At 39.7% G+C, this 24,071-nt stretch overlaps 1 protein-coding gene across 1 annotated transcript in view; it reads right to left on the reverse strand.

Moving 5' to 3' along the window:
* Positions 1–1,708: 1,708 nt before the first annotated feature.
* The window catches only part of il23r (interleukin 23 receptor), a 28,154-nt gene continuing 5,791 nt past the window's right edge, over positions 1,709–24,071 (reverse strand). Inside the window, exons 12-18 of the mRNA XM_055044078.1 lie at positions 23,806–23,988; positions 8,370–8,468; positions 8,128–8,283; positions 4,266–4,406; positions 4,030–4,117; positions 2,801–2,891; positions 1,709–2,567 (exon numbers count right to left, since the gene is read on the reverse strand). Of these exons, the coding sequence (XP_054900053.1) occupies positions 1,965–2,567; positions 2,801–2,891; positions 4,030–4,117; positions 4,266–4,406; positions 8,128–8,283; positions 8,370–8,468; positions 23,806–23,988 (1,361 nt within the window). The 3' untranslated portion in view covers positions 1,709–1,964. The remainder of the gene's footprint in view (positions 2,568–2,800; positions 2,892–4,029; positions 4,118–4,265; positions 4,407–8,127; positions 8,284–8,369; positions 8,469–23,805; positions 23,989–24,071) is intronic.

Consider the following 24,071-nt stretch of genomic DNA (forward strand, 5'->3'; position numbering starts at 1 on the left):
CCACTTCATGGATCACTAAACACAGGGGCCACTTGGGGACACACACGCAGAGGTCAGACCTCGGTGTTAAATTGACAGTGAAACAGTGGCTGCTGTCCAAACGCTAATGTAGTGCAACGTTTGACACGCACTTCAAAACTATCAAACTGTTACGGTTGCTGCAGGATGCAGGTCACTTTTTGTGGTGTTATGTTAATAATATCAACGTTACTAGCTAACACTAGAGGACAACACAAAGTGAAGTTAGTTTCATGCATCTTTTTCACATGAAATACATAGAAATATTAGCCAAAGACAACACAGGTAAACACAACATGAAGATGCTCATTATTTTGGGAGAAAAAAAATCCAAACCTACATAGCTCTGTGTGGAAAAAAGTGATTTTCTGCACTGTTACTTAGCTGTGGTTTATCACACCTGAGTTCACTGTAAACACGGACCTACTTGCTGCCACACCTGTTCTCAGTCAGCACCTCACTTAAATAGGACCTGCCTGACAGAGTGAAGGACACAAAAAGATCCTGCAAAACTGGACGTCATGCTGAGATCCAGAGAACTTCAGGAACAAATGAGAGAGAGAGAAAGAGAAGAGCAATTGAGATTTAAAGGTTTGGAAAAGTTACAAAGTTGTTCCTAAAGCTTTTGGACTCCAAAGTTTTGGTTCTCCGGCGAACAAAAGTGAGAACCGTTATCAAGAAATGGTAAAAAAAAAACAAAACAAAAAACACATGCAACAGTAAACAGGAGGGGCTTGTTGAACAAAATTACCCTAAGAGAGCAATGATTCATCCAAAAGGTCACAAAAGACCCCACAACATCCAAAGAACTGCAGGCCTCACTTGCCTTAGTGAAGGTCAAAGGTCATGCCTTCACCATAAGAGTTTGTCTTGGTAGAGTTCCAAGACTAAAACCACTGGCTAGCAAAAAACACAAATAAAAAACACCCCGTTAAGGCTCGTCTTAGTTTTCCCTGAACACAACTTGAAGACTTCTGGGAAAACATTCTGTGGACTGAAAAGTCGAACTCTTTTGAAGTTGTGTATCTCGTTGCATCTGGTGCAAAACTAACACAGCATTTCAGACAAAGAACGTTGTACGAAGAGTAAAACATGGACCTGGAAGACTTGCTGTGACAAATGGAACGATGAATACCGCCATCTACCTAAACATCCTGAAGGAGAACGTCCGTCTGTCCGTCTGTTCCTGACTTCCAAATGAAACGAACTTGGGTTCTGCAGCAGAAACATGATTCAAAATACCCCTGCAAAGCCCTCCTCTGAAAGGCTGAAGAAAAACTAAAACGGGCCTGTGGATTTGCTGAGTCAAAGTCCTGACCCGAAACCTATCGAGAGGCTCGGGCATGACCTTGAAAAGTCCCTGCTGGAAAACTCTCCAATGTGACCAAGTTAGAACAAAATGAGTATCTCAAATTTCCTTCACAGCTGTAAAAGACTCACTGCAAGTTGTTTGGAGTTGTTGCTGCTAAACGTAGTGCAACTGGAATCACTTTCTCACACAGGTCCATGTAGGCTTGATTTTTTTTCTACCCTTAATAACGAACATCTTGTGTTATCTTTGACTAATATTGAAATTGGTTTGACGTTCTGTGGCAAGGATGCAAAAACAGGAAATCACAAAGGGAGGTAAGCATATTTTTACATCAGTGTACCGCATTTGTATTTAAGGGTAATAAAGTTTCAAATTTAATCAATATCTTTGCTCATTTATTCACACAGGTAGCACAGGTTGACAGGACATCCATCCACAAAGATCAGCAGGTTCTCACCTGAGAGGGCAGCCATTAAAACCTCTGACACACTCGCCTCCACAGTAAAAATGACATTTAAATACAATCAGTCACTACGACAATGATGAGTAAAATGTGTGCTTTTGTAATGCTTTCTCAAAATTAGTCTTAAAAGTGTAGTTCTTGTCCCTCCGACATCGCTGCCACCTTGGTGTGTCAAGTGTCCACATCAAGGGAAGCCACCTGTGGGAAGTATCCACCGTTCAGGAACGTGTGAACTGAAAACAGAGAGGAGCAGGAATCATCTGAACCGAGAGTCTCTCCATGATTCTGCAGCAAATCCGGAGAGAAAACATTGTTCTCCGTGTCTTCCTCCGTTCTGGTAATCTCTTGCAAGCAGACTCCTTTCCAGACAGACCTTTCAAGAGTTTTAGGCCACAAAAGATCCCCGCCAGAACCAAGACTGACCCGAAGAGACGAATTAGAGCAATCCACATTGGACAGGAAGCCTCCCAGAAATCCTTCAAATCCAACCAAAAACCTGTCCTCGTCTGCGTTTTCTGGATCTTCCCTTTGCTCCTCCCTCGCATCCCTGATCTCGCCGTCAAGCGGAAGCAGCGCAGCAATCTGAGGCTTGTAGCCGGTGTGTTCAACCAGAATGGTTCTGGGGAGTGACTTCGCCTGTTCGGCTCCATCTGGGGACTCTTCGACGTGGATGCTGGGGTACGCTTCGTCGCTCTCGTCCTGGGAGACCACGAGGATGGGGGAAAGGGTCGGGTCACTGTCGGTGAGGGAGAAAAGAGGCTCATTTCTGTCGTCCTAAAGAAAAGAAAACAGTAGGAATTAACCAGCAGAACCAAAAATGACTGACAAATACTGAGTTATCACTACAAGATAGATATGTTTGTTGAACAAATGCACATTTTTATGTCATTGAGAACTAGAAGAACAAAAAAGCAACCAGTAGTTATGTTTCTATGGGTTTAATATTAGAATAATCCTTAAATGGCATGAACTGGTCATTAGGTACTAATACATCCAGGGTTGATTACCTCCAGCAGTCTGATGGCATTGCTGTGTCCTGGTTTGGGCAAGTTGTCCACCAGCCACCCAGGCCCCCATGCGATACATTTCTGTTTGATCCTGCAACAAAAGAAGTAATTAGATCAAGTTTTTTGGACATGCAAAGTTGTATAACTTTGTTTTATTGATCCGAATTGACAAAGTTAAACCTAGATTATTGCAAAAAGTGTTCAAACCACAAGCATTTTCACATTTTGTCACATATCAGCCACATATTATATTTCATTAGCATTTTATTTTCAAGGCCAGCACGGACTAGCGGAAAAATTGTGAAGAGCAAGCAAAATCATGCATACTTTCAACATTTTGTAAAAATAATATCTGGACACTTGTGCAACTCTCTTTTACTCTCCTACCCATAAATAAAAAAAAAGGCTCCTGGTGACGCAGAAGGAGCTGCATAAATCACTGTTATTTTACTGTGAGAAGGTTCTGGGTTCTTTCTGAACGCCGTTTTCATGTTCTCTCTGCGCATATGTGGATTCTCTCTGGGTACTCCAGTCCAAATCCGTGCATGTTAGATGAAATAGCCACTCTAAGTTGTTTTTAGGACTCGACCATGTGGGACGCATGCTCGCCTGTCCTGTGTTCTGTGCTGCAGTTCAGCTCAAGGCTTGTTCATGTGTTAGAATGGCCTAATTAAAGGCCCTACCGGAAGACTGTTGAGAATCCGCGCATTTGAAAATGATTTTTTACAGTATGCTGTCCTTTCAATACGACTGAGATCGGAACTGTTCACAAAAAAAGAATCCACAGGAATGCGCTTTTCGTTGCGATTATGCGAGTCCAATATTTCGTGTCGGTTTAAATGAATGAAATCCCGGTAAAACACACGGAGGTTTGTGGTTGTGACGTGACAACATGTGGTTAAAAGTGCAAGTGGAACCGACACTTCACCAAGGAAGCGCACATAGATGCTAATGTCATGACTAACGATGCAGATAGCCAAACAGCAACATCAGAATGAGGTTTAGGTTTCTGTTCACAACAATCAAGTGGTTTTTACTCATATTGCGGTGTGGTTTTTCACTAAAAATTAACCACAGGGTCCTCCATCCCTTTTACTCGTAAAACAAAACTTATGAACGTTCAGGCTGCAGACTGATGAGCCGAAGAAAAAAACACGACGCTGGCTCAAGAGTTTGTCTAGCAGAATGAGGCTTTCCGTGGAAGAAGTAGCGTTTTTTAGTAAAATTACCGTTTCCTCACACAGCTCCAGCACATCAGGTTGGCTACAATTGCTATGGAGATCGTGATGACGAACACAATCACAATCACCAGCCCCACTATAAGAGATAGAAAGAAAAAGTCGTTATTTGGATGAATCCTGGACTCTGAACCTTTTTTTTTAATCATAATGATTAAGACTACATAAATGTAAAAGTTGTATATATCGTGGTATTTTGCGTCTTAAGATAGAGAAGTTGTATTGACCAGCTGGAGCTGGAGGCTGAGATAAGGTTTGTCTCCCTCGAGGCCCGTCTCCCGCTGAGTTTGATGCGGTCAGCTGAAGGGACAATGTTCCTTCTGGACAGTCCAGCCACATCTGTCTTTGGCCAGATCCAGACACTGTCACTGTGCAGAAGAAAACGACAGTTAGCTTTTTTTCCCACCCTGCAGAATCTAAAGAGTTTCTTGCTTGGTTGCTCAAGTTAAACCACTGCACTTCACCACAAAAAACCTAGGGTGTTCAACTCAGAGGCTTTGCATTGTGCTGCATGCCAGCTTGAAACAGTGCAAAGTTGACAAAAAAGGAAAAGAAAATGATACATTGTTTGCAAACTTAGGGTTAGATGAGAGAGCATAGGTTAGGGGTGTCCACAGTCAGACTTCAAGGGCCGGTGCCACGCATGCTTCAGCTCTCTCTCAATGTTCTGCAGAGGCCTCCTAACGAACCATCGCTTGACTCAGATGTGATGGAGAGAACAAAACCATGCAGGACAACGTTGGACACCTCTGGCATAGGTTATTCATGAACCAGTCAAATTAGAAATTGAATCTCACAGATGCTCTTATGCAAACTCACTCAGCTGTTTTGTTTGTCTGTTTTCTAGACAAACAAAGTGTTTGATGCGTGACAAAATCTAAAAAAGTTGAAAGTACAAAAACACTTTTTGCATGGCAGAGTCAGCGGTCAGTAGTATTTACCCTCTGCTACTAAGTGTATTCTGTTTGACGTCAGAGACTCATACTGAAACTCACATGAAGTGTAGGAGAGATGAACATTTGCAGTCAATACTGACCCACAGACTGTGGGTTGAGGAAGCCGCACGGTTCTGCATACTGACTAAACCAGTTTCTGTTCTTACACACAGCCAAAAGTCAAAGTTACCTTTAAGACATGGATGCAACTTGGAAGTCCAAAAAACAAATGTTGACTTTTTGAAACTTTGCTATTTTGCATTTGAAGACAAAAAAAAAAAAAAAAGAAACACAACGGTTAACCTGCATAGATATGATAATACATTTGTTGTGACTATTCATCATGCCCCATCCAGAAACCCATCCAATGATCACCAACTGATTGGGGATTAATGTGCACAAAATGATGCCATTTAAAGTTTCTTTGCACATGTACAAGTCAAAATAAAGCAGGTTAATGAAAAACCTGCACATAATATTCAGAAGCAGATAATTAATAAAGAGTACACCAGAATCATTCAGTGAGTACATGACACTTTAGAAAGAGGAAAAGGCACAAGCTCTGAGGAGCTCTCATAGTCAGGTTCCACAAATAGCAAACAAGGCAAGCTAGCTGGTAACAGCCTCTTCTGACACATGTGCATGAAGCCACACGGCTTCCTGTTTTGTGTTCAGAACGAGTTCAAGAAACTTCTAAAGATGCTACTAAAGCGACATCAACTCGTGTTTGGCTCCTGTTTCTTCACTACTGAACATCTTCAAATGTCAAAAACACTGGATTGTTTAGTTGATTTTGTGAGCAGATGCTGGCTTTGATGTTAGGTTGCTATGTGTGTGTTTTTTTTCTTTTGCTCTTTGAAAGAGTGATTAGCAATAACAGAGCAATAATAATTTGCACTCAACGTCTAAATTTCTTTTCGTTACGGGAAGCCTGAGCGAAAAATACCCTGCTGATGCAATGAAACTTCGAGGGAGGGGAATATCAATGGATTGCTTCTTGCACGCTTTCCATTAAGTAAGTGTGGTTTGTGCCGAGACACAACACATGCATACTGCTGCATGTATAATTTACCACGCCTGTGCGCACACAGGTGGTAGAATTTGCCTTCGCTTGAGACCAAGGTGAAGTACAAGGACACACACATGCAGAAAAAAAAAGTTGCTGTTACAGGAGGACAAGGGCAGGCTGAAGCGGTGATGAGCAAGAACAGGAAACTCACTGTTTCCTTCCACACTTTCAAATCAACATCGACATATTGTGAATGAGAGGCTCCACTTAATTTCAAGATCAGATACGATCAAGTTGTTGTTGTTGTTTTGGAAAAAGGATTTTCAAAACAAGTTTGAAGATATAGCAGCGTTTGAAACATGCTCAAAATCCTTAGTAGTTTTATTTTATATCTGCCTTCATTATAATATTTTACACATTTGATTATCCTTTCAAATTTCAGTACAATAAACTACTGGTCCTACTATGCTGCTTTAGAGTATGATACCTTAGTAATGTATGCATTATTTCCTTCATACTTTAATTGCATAATCTTGTAGCTTCAAATAGAAGTCTGGTCATGCAGAGCACTTGAGAGGAATCATTAACTTACACTATATTGCCACAAGTACTCATAAAGATGTGAATTTGATTTAAAGACTTATTTTTAATCACCAGGGTCCAGAAATGCAATTCTGGATTTTTTGCTCCAGAATCGCATTTGTGGGGTCAGACACTGATGTTGGCTGAGACGTCCTCGCTTGCGGTCTCCGCTTCAATTCATGCCAAGTGAATGTCAAGGCACATTGAAGCAGTAAGATTTTCTTTCACTGGATCTAGAGGGGCCAAGCCTAATTCCTGAAAAAGCTCGCAATCACCCTACTTACCTCAAATCTTCACGCCTGAGACAATGCAGTAAAGCAAGCGATGTCACCCTGGCAACAGCTAAACCCACACTCATCCACTGGATCTTCATCACCACTCTGCTCTGGAAACTACTGGCATGGCTTACATCACCACATCTGACGATTTGCATTTCCCTTGGTCAGGTAGAATATGGATGCAGCTGCTTGGCCATGAAAACCCAGGATGGAAAAGTATTTGATTTCAGTATTTCAGGTCTGGATGAGTTTTAAAAAAGAAAATCACCATGTATGATGACGATACTTTGAAAATGAAGCCTGGAAAATTTTTCAACTTGACAGCTTTGCAGGAACCCTGTTGAAAGCTTCTGCACTTTTTAACGCTACAAAATAAGATGTCTACTTTGAGAGGCAAAGAGGCAGCACTGCAGATAAAAGACGTGAGCAATGAAGAAGACTTAAAAACACACAGCCGGCAGTAAACCGAACAAGATGAAAGAACTGCCAACGAGACATGTGAGAGGAAGTCTCAGCTCTATATACAGAGCCCAGAGGAAGTTGTTGAATCAAAATAACTCGTCAGAACATTATCCAGTTCAGACAATCTGCAAATAATCAAGAAGGCAACAAGGGAAATCTAATTTGGGTCTTTGCTCACGTCTTTTATTGTAAATCAATACTTGTAGATTTACTGATTGTAGATTTTGCCTAGACTTCTTTGTAAAATAGCTCTGACGCATTTCACAAAGATTGGGTCGAAAATGTTCAAATCTTTGCAGAGTCTCAGCTGGATTTAGGTCTGGACTTTGTTTAGGACATTTTAATACATGAATATGCTTTGACCCACAGCTCTGGCTGTATGTTTGAGGTGACCTTCAACCCCAATCTCAACTCTTTTACTCAACTTTTCTTCCAGAGTCACCATGTATTTTTCTCTATTCCCATAATCTTTGAACAGCTCTCCTTTCCCAATTGAAGAGAATTATGCCCACAGTATGATGCCACCACCACTATGTTTAACAAAGGGGATGGTGTGTTCAAGGTCAGATGAACTATGAGTTTTCTATCACCCACAGCAAAAACATACATTTTGGTCTCATTTGACCAGAGCACCTTCTTTCATGTTTTTCCCAACATTGTTTGTACCAAACTGCAGACAGACCTTCTTATATCTTTCTTTTAAAAACAAAAAGAAACATCTATGAAGGGCCAGACTTGAGGTGAGTCCTATTAATAGTTCTCTTGTTTGAAAACTCTCTTGTGATGGATTGTTTGTATATTTGTATTCTGTCTAAGTGCTCACCGTTGAGCTCTGTGCTGCTGGAGTCCAGCGTCTGCAAGTAGACAGTGTACTTTGAGATGAAGCCTCTCCGTTGGTGCAGGGGCAGCTCGTCCCACCGGACCAGGATCCGTCTGGCTTCGCGGGTCAGAATATGGAGCACGGGAGCTGAAAGTGGCCCTGAAGCAAACAGGGAAGGACACAATGATTACAGAATGGTTGGTGCAGACTGTAAGAAAACAAAGCAGAAAAGTTGTCTGCTTTACTCTGCTCTCTGGAGTAGATTGATGTGGATGTTGGAGCACTGGCGCCTCTGGTGGTCACAGCGTACAAAGACACGTTGTACCTCACACCCGCCGTCAAACCTGAAACAGAGTGTGAAGATGAAACCCGCTCTGTGTTCTGAAAGAAGGTAGCTTACGTCACTACGTCTGATTGGTGGGTGTGATTTTTATGCTTTCTGTACGGTGTGATTAAGGCAAAAAGACCAAAAAATAATTATACCGAACAACGGCCACACGGGGGCGCTGTTTGACCGCTTTTAAAAGCCACACTGTGATCTGCTGATTTTATGCCAGAAAGTTCTCGAAAAAAAAAACAAAACAGCATCATTTTTCAGTAATGTTGTGAAGATTGAAAAAATAACAGAAATATGAATAATTATATATATATATATATATATATATATATATATATATATATATATATATATATATATATATATATTATATATATATATATATATATATATATATATATATATATTAATGCAGAACTGAGCTGATCGTTTTCATAGCAACGATCAGAAGCAAGAGTTGCCTGAAGTCCAGTGAGCTCACTGATGAGGTCATAGATGACATCATAGTCAAAAACAGAAGATCAAAGAAGTTCTGATTCTTAAATGCTTGAAACCGTCAGTCAGAACCAGACCGTTCTTTGGATTTTGTTGGGAGACATGTTCCATTTATCAGAGGCGTTAGTGCCATTTTTTCTCCCGCTTGGATGGGGAATAGGATACGCAGTGTCGACTGGATTTAAAAAGGTTTGTGATAGCTTCTTTCCTGGGAGGATTCGAGCGAAGACCAGCAAAGGGAGGAGGATGTCCGCCGTCATCGGTGGAGATTCGAGCCACATCTACATGATGAAAGAACAAACCGTGAAGGCAGAAGACGAGTATGTTTTCACTGCAGACAGCGACTGCAGTGAAGACATGTGCCAAAATGGCCTGATTTATGTTTATGAGAAAATGTAAGTCAGTCCATTTTGGCACATGTCTTCATTGCAGACTGCAGTGAAGACATGCCACTAAATGGACAGATTTATATTTTCAAAAAATTGTGACACCTGATTTTACAGTTTCTCCAGGCCCTCTTCTGGAAGATGATAAAGATGCCTTAGAAGAGGAGCTAAAAATATTCAATTTAGAAGAAAAAAAAAAAAAGTAATTAGGAAACAATTTGAGGCTGGAGAAATCTGACTGGGACCAAACATGTGTGTGATTTATGGGATAAAAGTATAAAAAGTTTAGACAGGTTTCCTGTTGCAGGTTTCTCTCCGGGTACTCCGGCTTCCTGCCATAGTCTGAAATCACCACTGTTTAGTTAATTGGCCTCTAAATTCTGTTAGTATGGTTAAAACACATTTTTGTGATTGAAAACCATTTTATGGGTTTGAATCAGTTCCTGGGTTCTTCTGCCTTCACGGCTTGTTCTCCTGCATCAGTGGGCTCTCTCCAGGTTCCCAGGCCTCCTCCCAAAGTCCTTACTGGTCTTTGCCTCGAGTTTTCTCCCCTTGCTTTTACTTAAAGTCGTTTTGGCTACTAGAGTCTAAATTCTGTTCAGCAAATGTCAAAAATACATTTTTGCAATTATATTGCGTAAATATCAAAAGTAGTTTTGTGTTTGCAGGTTTCTCTCCGGGCGCTCCGGCTTCCTGCTCCAGTCTGAAATCACTGCTTTGTTAATTGATCTCGAAATTCTACTTAGGCAAGTAGAAACTTTGCTGCTACTTAATTGTTAGTTTATAACAATTACATAAACAGTATGTCTCCACTTATATGGTTAAACTGAAGGGGAGACTGTTTAATGTTTACAACTGAAACATTTGTATGTATTGTCTGGAAAATTAGAAATAAGATTTTAATATTGATAATTATTATGGCGTTTAGTTGCACAACTTTATGGACTCGTTCATGGCTGTTTTCACGTTTATTGCGCCGTTCCTATTAGTTTTGATGTTTGATTTTATGCAGCGCAACACGAAGCTCGACGTCAATCAGAAGACAAATATTAACCTGATATTAACAACGACAGAGCGTGACGTATCATCCGGGAAATGATGGACAGAGAGAGTCTAACTAAAATATCAGACAAATTCCAGGGTTTATGTTCGTTTATTAAGCCCAAAAACCGCGACTCATTAAATCTACAAGCATCTTTTAAAAAAACAAAGCTGCTTATAATAATCGGACTTGGCGAGCGAAACTCAAAATAGTTCCTGTTTTTCCTGCAACAAAATACGCATCTCCCTCCACTGTTTATGTTTCTGTCGCTGCTGATACTGTCACATGGACTCTCCAAGGCGCGTAGAAGTAAAATTTAATGACAAAGAAAATAGATTTAGATTAGTAACTGTCGTCTGACTACTGGATTTAAATTGCAACGCGTTAAATTACTCGATACTGAAAATAGTAATCAGTTTTTTTATATACGTATATATATATATATATATATATATATATATATATATATATATATATATATATATATATATATATATATATATATATATAATATATATATATATACTGGTCCACCAGTTCTGGGTACACAGTGGAGTGCCGAACAGACTATTGCCTACAAATAATCACTACAATCGGGTCCAACAATACATTTTGTAACAGGTGATCATATAGTGGATTTTGATTGATGGCACAACTTTCAGATGAAATTCATACGATCTTTTCCTTATAAATAAGTAAAAATCAGAAAAATAAACATAGACAGCAGTCAAATTTAACTAATAAACTATTTAACGGTAACCTCTAACTGAAACAGGGAACAAACAAACTGACACGCTGGCAATACAACAAACCGACAACGTAACAAACAAACTGACAAACTTAACTAAAAAAACTGACAAACATAACTGACAACATAAATTTCTGACATTTAACAAAACATAATTACCTGTAATGACTGGTTAATAACAAACAGCACAGTGAGCCTCCCTACTGGTCCACCAGTTCTGGGTATTGCAACAAAACTCCACGTTAGTTTCAGAGCACAACCACCACTACTGTTCAGAGAGGAACTGGACTTTATATATATATATATATATATATATATAATATATATATATATATATATATATATATATATATATATATATATATATATATATATATATATATATGTATATATACGATCAGAAGCAAGAGTTGCGCCTGAAGTCCAGTGAGCTCACTGATGAGGTCATAGATGACATCATGTCCATCACAGAAGATCAAAGAAGTTCTGATTCTTAAATGCTTGAAACCGTCAGTCAGAACCAGACCGTTCTTTGGATTTTGTTCATAGACAACATGTTCCGTTTATCAGAGGCGTTAGTGCCATTTTTTCTCCCGCTTGGATGGGGAATAGGATACGCAGTGTCGACTGGATTTAAAAAGGTTTGTGATAGCTTCTTTCCTGGGGAGGATTCGAGCAAAGACCAGCAAAGGGAGGAGGATGTCCGCCGTCACCTGTGGAGATTCCAGCCACATCTACATGCTGAAAGAACAAACCGTGAAGGCAGAAGACGAGCATGTTTTCACTGCAGACAACGACTGCAGTGAAGACATGTGCCAAAATGGCCTGATAAATGTTTATGAGAAAATGTAAGTCAGTCCATTTTGGCACATGTCTTCATTGCAGACTGCAGTGAAGACATGCCACTAAATGGACAGATTTATATTTTCAAGAAATCATGAATTTTACAGTTTCTCCTGGCCCTCTTCTGGAAGATGATAAAGATGCCTTAGAAGAGGAGCTAAAAATATTCAATTTTGAAGAAAAAAAAAAGATGTAATTAGGAAACAATTTGAGGCTGGAGAAATCTGACTGGGACCAAACATGTGTGTGATTTATGGGATAAAAGTATAAAAAGTTTAGACAGGTTTCCTGTTGCAGGTTTCTCTCCGGGTACTCCGGCTTCCTGCCATAGTCTGAAATCACCACTGTTTAGTTAATTGGCCTCTAAATTCTGTTAGTATGGTTAAAACACATTTTTGTGATTGAAAACCATTTTATGGTTTGAATCAGTTCCTGGGTTCTTCTGCCTTCACGGCTTGTTCTCCTGCATCAGTGGGCTCTCTCCAGGTTCCCAGGCCTCCTCCCAAAGTCCTTACTGGTCTTTGCCTCGAGTTTTCTCCCCTTGCTTTTACTTAAAGTCGTTTTGGCTACTAGAGCCTAAATTCTGTTCAGCAAATGTCAAAAATACATTTTGCAATTATATTGCGTAAATATCAAAAGTAGTTTTGTGTTTGCAGGTTTCTCTCCGGGCGCTCCGGCTTCCTGCTCCAGTCTGAAATCACTGCTTTGTTAATTGATCTCGAAATTCTACTTAGGCAAGTAGAAACTTTGCTGCTACTTAATTGTTAGTTTTATAACGATTTACATAAACAATATGTCCCACTTATATGGTTAAACTGAAGGGGAGACTGTTTAATGTTTACAACAGAAACATTTGTATGTATTGTCTGGAAAATTAGAAATAAGATTTTAATATTGATAATTATTATGGCGTTTAGTTGCACAACTTTATGGACTCGTTCATGGCTGTTTTCACGTTTATTGCGCCGTTCCTATTAGTTTTGATGTTTGATTTTATGCAGCGCAACTCGAAGCTCGACGTCAATCAGAAGACAAATATTAACCTGATATTAACAAAGACAGAGCGTGACGTATCATCCGGGAAATGATGAACAGAGAGAGTCTAACTAAAATATCAGACAAATTCCGGGTTTTATGTTTATTTATTAAGCCCAAAAACCGCGAATCATTAAATCTACAAGCATCTTTAAAAAAACAAAGCTGCTTATAATGATCGGACTTGGCGAGCGAAACTCAAAATAGTTCCTGTTTTTCCTGCAACAAAATACGCATCTCCCTCCACTGTTTATGTTTCTGTCGCTGCTGATACTGTCGCATGGACTCTCCAAGGCGCGTAGAAGTAAAATTTAATGACAAAAGAAAATAGATTTAGATTAGTAACTGTAGTCTGACTACTGGATTTAAAATTGCAACGCGTTTAGATTACTCGATACTGAAAATAGTAATCAGTTTTTTTACACATATATATATATATATATATATATTATATATATATATATATATATATATATGTATATATGTATATATATATATATATATATACGATCAGAAGCAAGAGTTGCGCCTGAAGTCCAGTGAGCTCACTGATGAGGTCATAGATGACATCATAGTCAAAAACAGAAGATCAAAGAAGTTCTGATTCTTAAATGCTTGAAACCGTCAGTCAGAACCAGACCGTTCTTTGGATTTTGTTCGTAGACATGTTCCGTATATCAGAGGCGTTGGTGCCATTTTTTCTACCTCTTGGATGGGGAATAGGATACGCAGTGTCGACTGGATTTAAAAAGGTTTGTGATAGCTTCTTTCCTGGGGAGGATTCGAGCAAAGACCAGCAAAGGGAGGAGGATGTCCGCCGTCACCTGTGGAGATTCCAGCCACATCTACATGATGAAAGAACAAACCGTGAAGGCAGAAGACGAGCATGTTTTCACTGCAGACAACGACTGCAGTGAAGACATGTGCCAAAATGGCCTGATTTATGTTTATGAGAAAATGTAAGTCAGTCCATTTTGGCACATGTCTTCATTGCAGACTGCAGTGAAGACATGCCACAAAATGGACAGATTTATATTTTCAAGAAATTGTGACACCTGATTTTAAAGTTTCTCCAGCCCCTCCTCTGGAAGATGATAAAGATGTCTTAGAAGAGGAGCTAAAAATATTCAATTTAGAAGAAAAATAAAAAGATGTAATTAGGAAACAATTTGAGGCTGGAGAAATCTGACTGGGACCAAACATGTGTGTGATTTATGGGATAAAAGTATAAAAAGTTTAGACAGGTTTCCTGTTGCAGGTTTCTCTCCGGGTACTCCGGCTTCCTGCCATAGTCTAAAATCACCACTGTTTAGTCAATTGGCCTCTAAATTCTGTTAGTATGGTTAAAACACATTTTTGTGATTGAAAACCATTTTATGGGTTTGAATCAGTTCCTGGGTTCTTCTGCCTTCACGGCTTGTTCTCCTGCATCAGTGGGCTCTCCAGGTTCCCAGGCCTCCTCCCAAAGTCCTTACTGGTCTTTGCCTCGAGTTTTCTCCCCTTGCTTTTACTTAAAGTCGTTTGGCTACTAGAGCCTAAATTCTGTTCAGCAAATGTCAAAAATACATTTGCAATTATATTGCGTAAATATCAAAAGTAGTTTTGTTTTGCAGGTTTCTCTCCGGGCGCTCCGGCTTCCTGCTCCAGTCTGAAATCACTGCTTGTTAATTGATCTTGAAATTCTACTTAGGTGTAAGTAGAAACTTTGCTGCTACTTAATTGTTAGTTTTATAACAATTACATAAACAGTATGTCTCCACTTATATGGTTAAACTGAAGGGGAGACTGTTTAATGTTTACAACAAAAACATTTGTATGTATTGTCTGGAAAATTAGAAATAAGATTTTAATATTGATAATTATTATGGCATTTAGTTGCACAACTTTATGGACTCGTTCATGGCTGTTTTCACATTTATTGCGCCGTTCCTATTAGTTTTGATGTTTGATTTTCTGCAGCGCAACGCGAAGCTCGACGTCAATCAGAAGACAAATATTAACCTGATATTAACAAAGACAGAGCGCGACGTTTCATCCGGGAAATGATGGACAGAGAGAGTCTAACTAAAATGTCAGACAAATTCCAGGGTTTATGTTCGTTTATTAAGCCCAAAAACCGCGACTCATTAAATCTACAAGCATCTTTTAAAAAAACAAAGCTGCTTATAATGATCGGACTTGGTGAGCGAAACTCAAAATAGTTCCTGTTTTTCCTGCAACAAAATACGCATCACCCTCCACTGTTTATGTTTCTGTCGCTGCTGATACTGTCACATGGACTCTCCAAGGCGCGTAGAAGTAAAATTTAATGACAAAAGAAAATAGATTTAGATTAGTAACTGTCGTCTGACTACTGGATTTAAAATTGCAACGCGTTAAATTACTCGATACTGAAAATAGTAATCAGTTTTTATACATATATATATATATATATATATTATATATATATATATATATATATATATATATATATATATATATATATATATATATATATATATATATATATATATATATATATATATATATACTGGTCCACCAGTTCTGGGTACACAGTGGAGTGCCGAACAGACTATTGCCTACAAATAATCACTACAATCGGGTCCAACAATACATTTTGTAACAGGTGATCATATAGTGGATTTTGATTGATGGCACAACTTTCAAATGAAATTCATACGATCTTTTCCTTATAAATAAATAAAAATCAGAAAAATAAACATAGACAGCAGTCAAATTTAACTAATAAACTATTTAACGGTAACCTCTAACTGAAACAGGGAACAAACAAACTGACACGCTGGCAAATACAACAAACCGACAACGTAACAAACAAACTGACAAACTTAACTAAAAAAAACTGACAAACATAACTGACAACATAAATTTCTGACATTTAACAAAACATAATTACCTGTAATGACTGGTTAATAACAAACAGCACAGTGAGCCTCCCTACTGGTCCACCAGTTCTGGGTATTGCAACAAAACTCCACGTTAGTCTCAGAGCACAACCACCACTACTGTTCAGAGAGGAACTGGACTTTATATATATATATATATATATATATATATATATATATATATATATATATATATATATATATATATATATATATATATATATATATATATACAGGCGTGTCGGTAATTGAAGATACACGACGAGAACGAAGGGTCTCTTGCATGAACTTTACTCCTTCCAGCACAGATGAATTATACGAAAACTGAGTTGTTCTCACAGAAGAACTGTGTAGCTTCTGGCCTCCAGCTGTGGCACAGACAGCATTTAGCGATGTCTGGGCAGTGAGCGGTGAGTGTCATAACCAACAACAAAAAAAACATAACGGATCAGCTGATAGATATTGGTTGCTAAGGCAACCACCAACTGTCAAGAGCAGAATTAACAGAAAGTAAAACAACGAATCTGGCGATGCTAGCCTTTCCCCCGAGCTATGTTGCATCTACTGATCTTGGCCTGGGAAACCAAAACAGGGACAAAAACACAAAACCAAGCTTAAGATCTAATAAAGTTTTAACCTTCCTTACTATATATATATATATAATATATATATATATATATATATATATATATATATATATATATATATATATATATATATATATATGTATATATATATATATGTATATATACGATCAGAAGCAAGAGTTGCGCCTGAAGTCCAGTGAGCTCACTGATGAGGTCATCGATGACATCATGTCCATCACAGAAGATCAAAGAAGTTCTGATTCTTAAATGCTTGAAACCGTCAGTCAGAACCAGACCGTTCTTTGGATTTTGTTGGGAGACATGTTCCGTTTATCTGAGGCGTTAGTGCCATTTTTTCTACCCTTAGGATGGGGAATAGGATACGCAGTGTCGACTGGATTTAAAAAGGTGTGTGATAGCTTCTTTCCTGGGGAGGATTCGAGCGAAGACCAGCAAAGGGAGGAGGATGTCCGCCGTCACCTGTGGAGATTCCAGCCACATTTACATGCTGAAAGAACAAACCGTGAAGGCAGAAGACGAGCATGTTTTCACTGCAGACAACGACTGCAGTGAAGACATGTGCCAAAATGGCCTGATTTATGTTTATGAGAAAATGTAAGTCAGTCCATTTTGGCACATGTCTTCATTGCAGACTGCAGTGAAGACATGCCACTAAATGGACAGATTTATATTTTCAAGAAATCATGAATTTTACAGTTTCTCCAGGCCCTCCTCTGGAAGATGATAAGATGCCTTAGAAGAGGAGCTAAAAATATTCAATTTTGAAGAAAAAAAAGATGTAATTAGGAAACAATTTGAGGCTGGAGAAATCTGACTGGGACCAAACATGTGTGTGATTTATGGGATAAAAGATAAAAAGTTTAGACAGGTTTTCTGTTGCAGGTTTCTCTCCGGGTACTCCGGCTTCCTGCCATAGTCTGAAATCACCACTGTTTAGTTAATTGGCCTATAAATTCTGTTAGTATGGTTAAAACACATTTTGTGATTGAAAACCATTTTATGGGTTTGAATCAGTTCCTGGGTTCTTCTGCCTTCACGGCTTGTTCTCCTGCATCAGTGGGCTCTCTCCAGGTTCCCAGGCCTCCTCCCAAAGTCCTTACTGGTCTTTGCCTCGAGTTTTCTCCCCTTGCTTTTACTTAAAGTCGTTTTGGCTACTAGAGCCTAAATTCTGTTCAGCAAATGTCAAAAATACATTTTGCAATTATATTGCGTAAATATCAAAAGTAGTTTTGTGTTTGCAGGTTTCTCTCCGGGCGCTCCGGCTTCCTGCTCCAGTCTGAAATCACTGCTTGTTAATTGATCTTGAAATTCTACTTAGGTGTAAGTAGAAACTTTGCTGCTACTTAATTGTTAGTTTATAACAATTACATAAACAGTATGTCTCCACTTATATGGTTAAACTGAAGGGGAGACTGTTTAATGTTTACAACAGAAACATTTGTATGTATTGTCTGGAAAATTAGAAATAAGATTTTAATATTGATAATTATTATGGCGTTTAGTTGCACAACTTTATGGACTCGTTCATGGCTGTTCACGTTTATTGTGCCGTTCCTATTAGTTTTGATGTTTGATTTTATGCAGCGCAACTCGAAGCTCGACGTCAATCAGAAGACAAATATTAACCTGATATTAACAACGACAGAGCGCGACGTATCATCCGGGAAATGATGGACAGAGAGAGTCTAACTAAAATATCAGACAAATTCCGGGTTTTATGTTTATTTATTAAGCCCAAAAACCGCGAATCATTAAATCTACAAGCAACTTAGAAAAACAAAGCTGCTTATAATGATCGGACTTGGCGAGCGAAACTCAAAATAGTTCCTGTTTTTCCTGCAACAAAATACGCATCTCCCTCCACTGTTTATGTTTCTGTCGCTGCTGATACTGTTGTATAGACTCTCCAAGGCGCGTAGAAGTAAAATTTAATGACAAAAGAAAATAGATTTAGATTAGTAACTGTCGTCTGACTACTGGATTTAAAATTGCAACGCGTTAAATTACTCGATACTGAAAATAGTAATCAGTTTTTTATACATACATATATATATATATATATATATATATATATATATATATATATATATATATATATATATATATATATATATATATACTGGTCCACCAGTTCTGGGTACACAGTGGAGTGCCGAACAGACTATTGCCTACAAATAATCACTACAATCGGGTCCAACAATACATTTTGTAACAGGTGATCATATAGTGGATTTTGATTGATGGCACAACTTTCAAATGAAATTCATACGATCTTTTCCTTATAAATAAAAAAAAAAAAATCAGAAAAATAAACATAGACAGCAGTCAAATTTAATTAATAAACTATTTAACGGTAACCTCTAACTGAAACAGGGAACAAACAAACTGACACGCTGGAAAATACAACAAACCGACAACGTAACAAACAAACTGACAAACTTAACTAAAAAAAACTGACAAACATAACTGACAACATAAATTTCTGACATTTAACAAAACATAATTACCTGTAATGACTGGTTAATAACAAACAGCAGCACAGTGAGCCTCCCTACTGGTCCACCAGTTCTGGGTATTGCAACAAAACTCCACGTTAGTCTCAGAGCACAACCACCACTACTGTTCAGAAAGGAACTGGACTTTATATATATATATATATATACATATGTATATATATATATATATATATATATATGTATATATATATATATATATATATATATATATATATATATATATATATATATATATATATATATATATATATAATATATATATATATATATATATATATATATATTTGGTTTCCGGTGTTACGGAGGCGTGTCGGTAATTGAAGATACACGACGAGAACGAAGGGTCTCTTGCATGAACTTTACTCCTTCCAGCACAGATGAATTATAACGAAAACTGAGTTGTTCTCACAGAAGAACTGTGTAGCTTCTGGCCTCCAGCTCTGGCACAGACAGCATTTAGCGATGTCTGGGCAGTGAGCGGTGAGTGTCATAACCAACAACAAAAAAAACATAACGGATCAGCTGATAGATATTGGTTGCTAAGGCAACCACCAACTGTCAAGAGCAGAATTAACAGAAAGTAAAACAACGAATCTGGCGATGCTAGCCTTTCCCCGAGCTATGTTGCATCTACTGATCTTGGCCTGGGAAACCAAAACAGGGACAAAAACACAAAACCAAGCTTAAGATCTAATAAAGTTTTAACCTTCCTTACTATATATATATATATATGTATATATGTTCAAGCTACTGCCTACCTCATACCATGAGAGATACTAAGTTGCATAACATGCCGGCTCAGACGTCGCCCGGCCAAACAAGGTCTGCGTCAGGTGTTGGGGAACCAGAGCACCTTGATGACAAATGGGCTACTGGAACAAGACGGAAATGGGCGAGAGATGAAAATGTGGATCTGTTGGAATGCTACTACTCAAGTAACCCTAGTGAGAGAGGTTACATGCAAAGACTGGGGAAGGAATGGTTACTTCGACATCCCCAGTCAACACTAAGTGCTAAACAACTAGTAGCTCAGTGTTCCAACATCCGCAAACGGCAACTGCTATCACAACTTGAGATTGACGAGATACAACACAAATGCTACGGCAAAAGGGAGGAACCTGGATGTCAGGACTGTGGGGACTTAACTACAAGTCCCCACCCAGTGAGGGGATACACGGCCCCAATGAGCGAAACAGAGCTGAACGAGACAGCTGCTGACCTGAGAGTGAGAATCATGACCCGAATGACAACCAGACCTCCTCGGCGCCAATTACAACGGCTGAGTGAAGTACCATCTGAAAGTCTCATTGAGAATGTGAATGCAGCATTGAGAACGATCCCTACCAACACCATAACAGAAACCAATGAGCTGATCTACAACTCAGCATCAGTGATCCTTGAGATACTTGACTATAAGAGCAACCATGAGACCCAATACCCACCATGGAAAAGACGGTTAGAGGCTAAAATCAAGGTAACAAGGAGGGAAGTGAGCCAACTGTCAGAGCTCCACAAGGGTACAATGAAAAGACCAGTACCCAGAAAGTACAGGCAGATGCCCATACCTGAAGCACTCGAGACTGCCAAACAGAGGCTCCAAGCCTTGGCCAGCCGCCTAAAGAGATACACAAGGGAGAATGAATCCAGAAGGATTAACCGGCTCTTCTCCACTCAACCAGCTAAGGTGTACTCTCAATGGCAGGGTAATAACAACAGAGCAGACCCACCAAGGCTGGAGACTGAACAATACTGGAAAGGCATATGGGAAAGGGAGGCGTCCCACAACAGCAATGCACAGTGGCTGATCTCTCTACGAGAGGACCACAGCAACCTCCCTGAGCAAGCCCCGGTAACCATCACTGTGACAGATGTTCAAGAAAGAGTCTCAGGCATGAAAAACTGGACAGCACCAGGGCCTGACATGATCCATGCCTACTGGCTAAAGAAACTCACTGCTCTCCATGAGCGACTGGCAGCCCAAATGAACCAGCTGCTACAAAGTGGGACTCACCCTGAATGGTTAACTGAAGGGCGGACAATCCTAATCCAGAAGGATCCATCAAAGGGTCCAGTCCCACCCAACTACCGACCAATAACCTGCCTCTCCACAACCTGGAAGCTCATGTCAGGCATCATAGCGGCCAAGATAAGCAAACACATGGATAAACACATGAGCACGGCACAGAAGGGTATCGGTGTAAATACCAGAGGAGCCAAACACCAACTCCTCGTAGACCGCACAGTTGCCCGAGACTGCAAAACCCGACACACCAAACCTGTGCATGGCTTGGATCGATTACAAGAAAGCCTATGACTCAATGCCGCATACTTGGATCATTGAATGCTTAGAGATGTATAACATCAACAGGACTCTGAGAGCCTTCATTGCAAACTCGATGAAGCTGGAAAACCACCCTTGAAGCCAACTGCAAACCACTTGCACAAGTGTCCATCAAATGTGGCATATACCAAGGAGATGCTCTGTCCCCGCTACTGTTCTGCATAGGCCTGAACCCCCTCAGCCAAATTATCAACAAGACTGGCTACGGATACCGACTCAAAAATGGGGCCAACATCAGTCACCTCCTCTACATGGATGACATCAAGCTGTACGCCAAGTGTGAGCGAGACATCGACTCACTGATCCACACCACCAGGATCTACAGTACGGACATTGGGATGTCATTCGGACTAGAGAAGTGTGGTCGGCTGATCACAAAGAGGGGGAAGGTGATCCGCACAGAAGGAGTCTCACTCCCACAAGGAACAATAGCAGACATAGAGGACAGTTACAAGTACCTAGTATACCACAAGCAAATGGCAACCTCGATGAGGCCACAAGGAAAGGAGCCACAGCTAAATACCTCCAACGAATAAGGCAAGTCCTGAGAAGCCAGCTCAATGGCAAGAACAAAATCCGTGCGATAAACAGCTATGCCCTGCCAGTAATCAGATACCTGCTGAATAATTAGCTGGCCAAAGGAGGAGATAAAAGCCACAGATATTAAGACCAGAAAGCTACTAACCATGCATGGAGGGTTCCATCCCAAATCCAGCACCCTGAGACTGTACACGAGCCGCAAGGAAGGAGGCAGAGGACTAGTGAGTGTGAGAACCACTGTCCAGGACGAAACAACTAAGATCCATAAATACATCAGGGACAAAGCCTCAACAGACAATGTGCTCAGCGAATGTCTCAGACAACAGGGAACGGAGGTTGAGGTGCCAGAGATACCATCATGGGAGGACAAGCCCCTACATGGATGTACCACCAGCAAATAATCCAAGTGGCTGATATCAGTAAATCCTACCAATGGCTGGAAAAAGCTGGACTCAAGGACAGCACAGAGGCCCTCATCCTGGCCGCCCAGGAACAGGCCCTAAACACCAGAGCAATAGAGGCCCAGATCTACCACACCAGACAAGACCCAAGGTGTAGGTTGTGCAAGGAGGCCCCTGAGACAGTCCAGCACATCACAGCAGGGTGCAAGATACTGGCAGGGAAAGCGTACATGGAGCGACATAACCAAGTGGCAGGCATAGTGTACAGAAACATCTGTGCAGAATATGGACTGGAAACCCCGAGATCAAAGTGGAAACACCCCCAAAGGTGGTGGAGAACGCCAGAGCTAAGATACTGTGGGACTTCCAGATCCAGACAGACAAAATGGTAATGGCGAACCAACCAGACATTGTCATAGTGGATAAACAACTCCCACTCCGTTGTGGTAGATGTAGCAATACCAAGCGATTTCAACATCAGGAAAAAGGAGCACGAGAAACTGGAGAAATACCAGGGCCTCAGGGAAGAACTGGAGAGGGCCTGGAAGGTGAAGACCACAGTGGTGCCTGTGGTCATCGGGGCCCTTGGGGCAGTAACCCCCAAACTGGAGCAGTGGCTACAACAGATCCCAGGAACAACATCAGACATCTCAGTCCAGAAATGTGCAGTCCTTGGCACAGCCAAGATACTGCGCAGAACCCTCAAGCTCCCAGGCCTCTGGTAGAGGACCCGAGCTCAGAGGATAAGAACCACCCGCGGTGGGTGAGAAGGGAATTTTATATATATATATATATATATATATATATATATATATATATATATATATAATATATATATATATATATATATATATATATATATATAAGTGTTGTCTTGTCAACAAATTCTTTTCTCATTCTAATCTTTGTTGATTAGATTAGTTGTATTTTCAACTATTAATGTAATTTGAACAAATTATTTGAATTTTCATAAAAGAAAATCACCACAAATTTGAACCCAGGACCTTCTTGCTGCAGGGCAACAGTGTTGCCAACTGCCCCGCTGTGCAGCCCTCATTATTATATTTGATCATTAATCTAAAAGTATTTGCTTCAGGTGTTTACCCTTGCTTATATTTTTCTGTCTTACTTCAGAGAAGAAGTTGTTTGCGCTGAAGTTGATGTTGAGTCAAAAAGGCAGCCTCCTCATTTTAGTCGCACATTATCCTCCGAGTTTATTTTTAATGGTCAATATAAAATTAATTTCAAATACAAGAGCAGTTAAGGTAAGAAGAAAATATATATTTTTTTAAATGTCCCCACAAGAGCAACTGGTGAAGGACTTTGGGATTTTACAGGAATATTTCCTTATCAACTTATTTTCACTTTATTTACCTATTTTAAGGTATTTGGAGGTGAAGAAGCATATCCAGAAAGTTTATAAAAATGTGAAATTTGTCTTATGTTAGCAATAAATAAATGCACATGTGCGATTGAATGACTATACCTGTGATTGTTGTGTCTTTTATGTCTTTCAGCACCTTTTTCCACTGCAGACCTGCTGCATGCATGCTTTCCCATTCTACTACAAAGTACAGAAGACCTTTCTGAACCGGCCCAGACCAGGAGACACGAGCAGCGCTGTCGTCTGCACCAAGAGCCAACTTTACAACGAAAGATTTAGTAGCACCTAAAGGATGAAGAGAGTTTAGTGATTACCACAGAAATGTAAAATCCTAGAAACATTTCAGTCCCTTTTGTGTAACTTTATTG

This window comes from Poeciliopsis prolifica, unplaced genomic scaffold, assembly GCF_027474105.1.
Source record: "Poeciliopsis prolifica strain line A6 unplaced genomic scaffold, Auburn_PproV2 SCAFFOLD002, whole genome shotgun sequence".
NCBI lineage: Eukaryota > Metazoa > Chordata > Actinopteri > Cyprinodontiformes > Poeciliidae > Poeciliopsis > Poeciliopsis prolifica.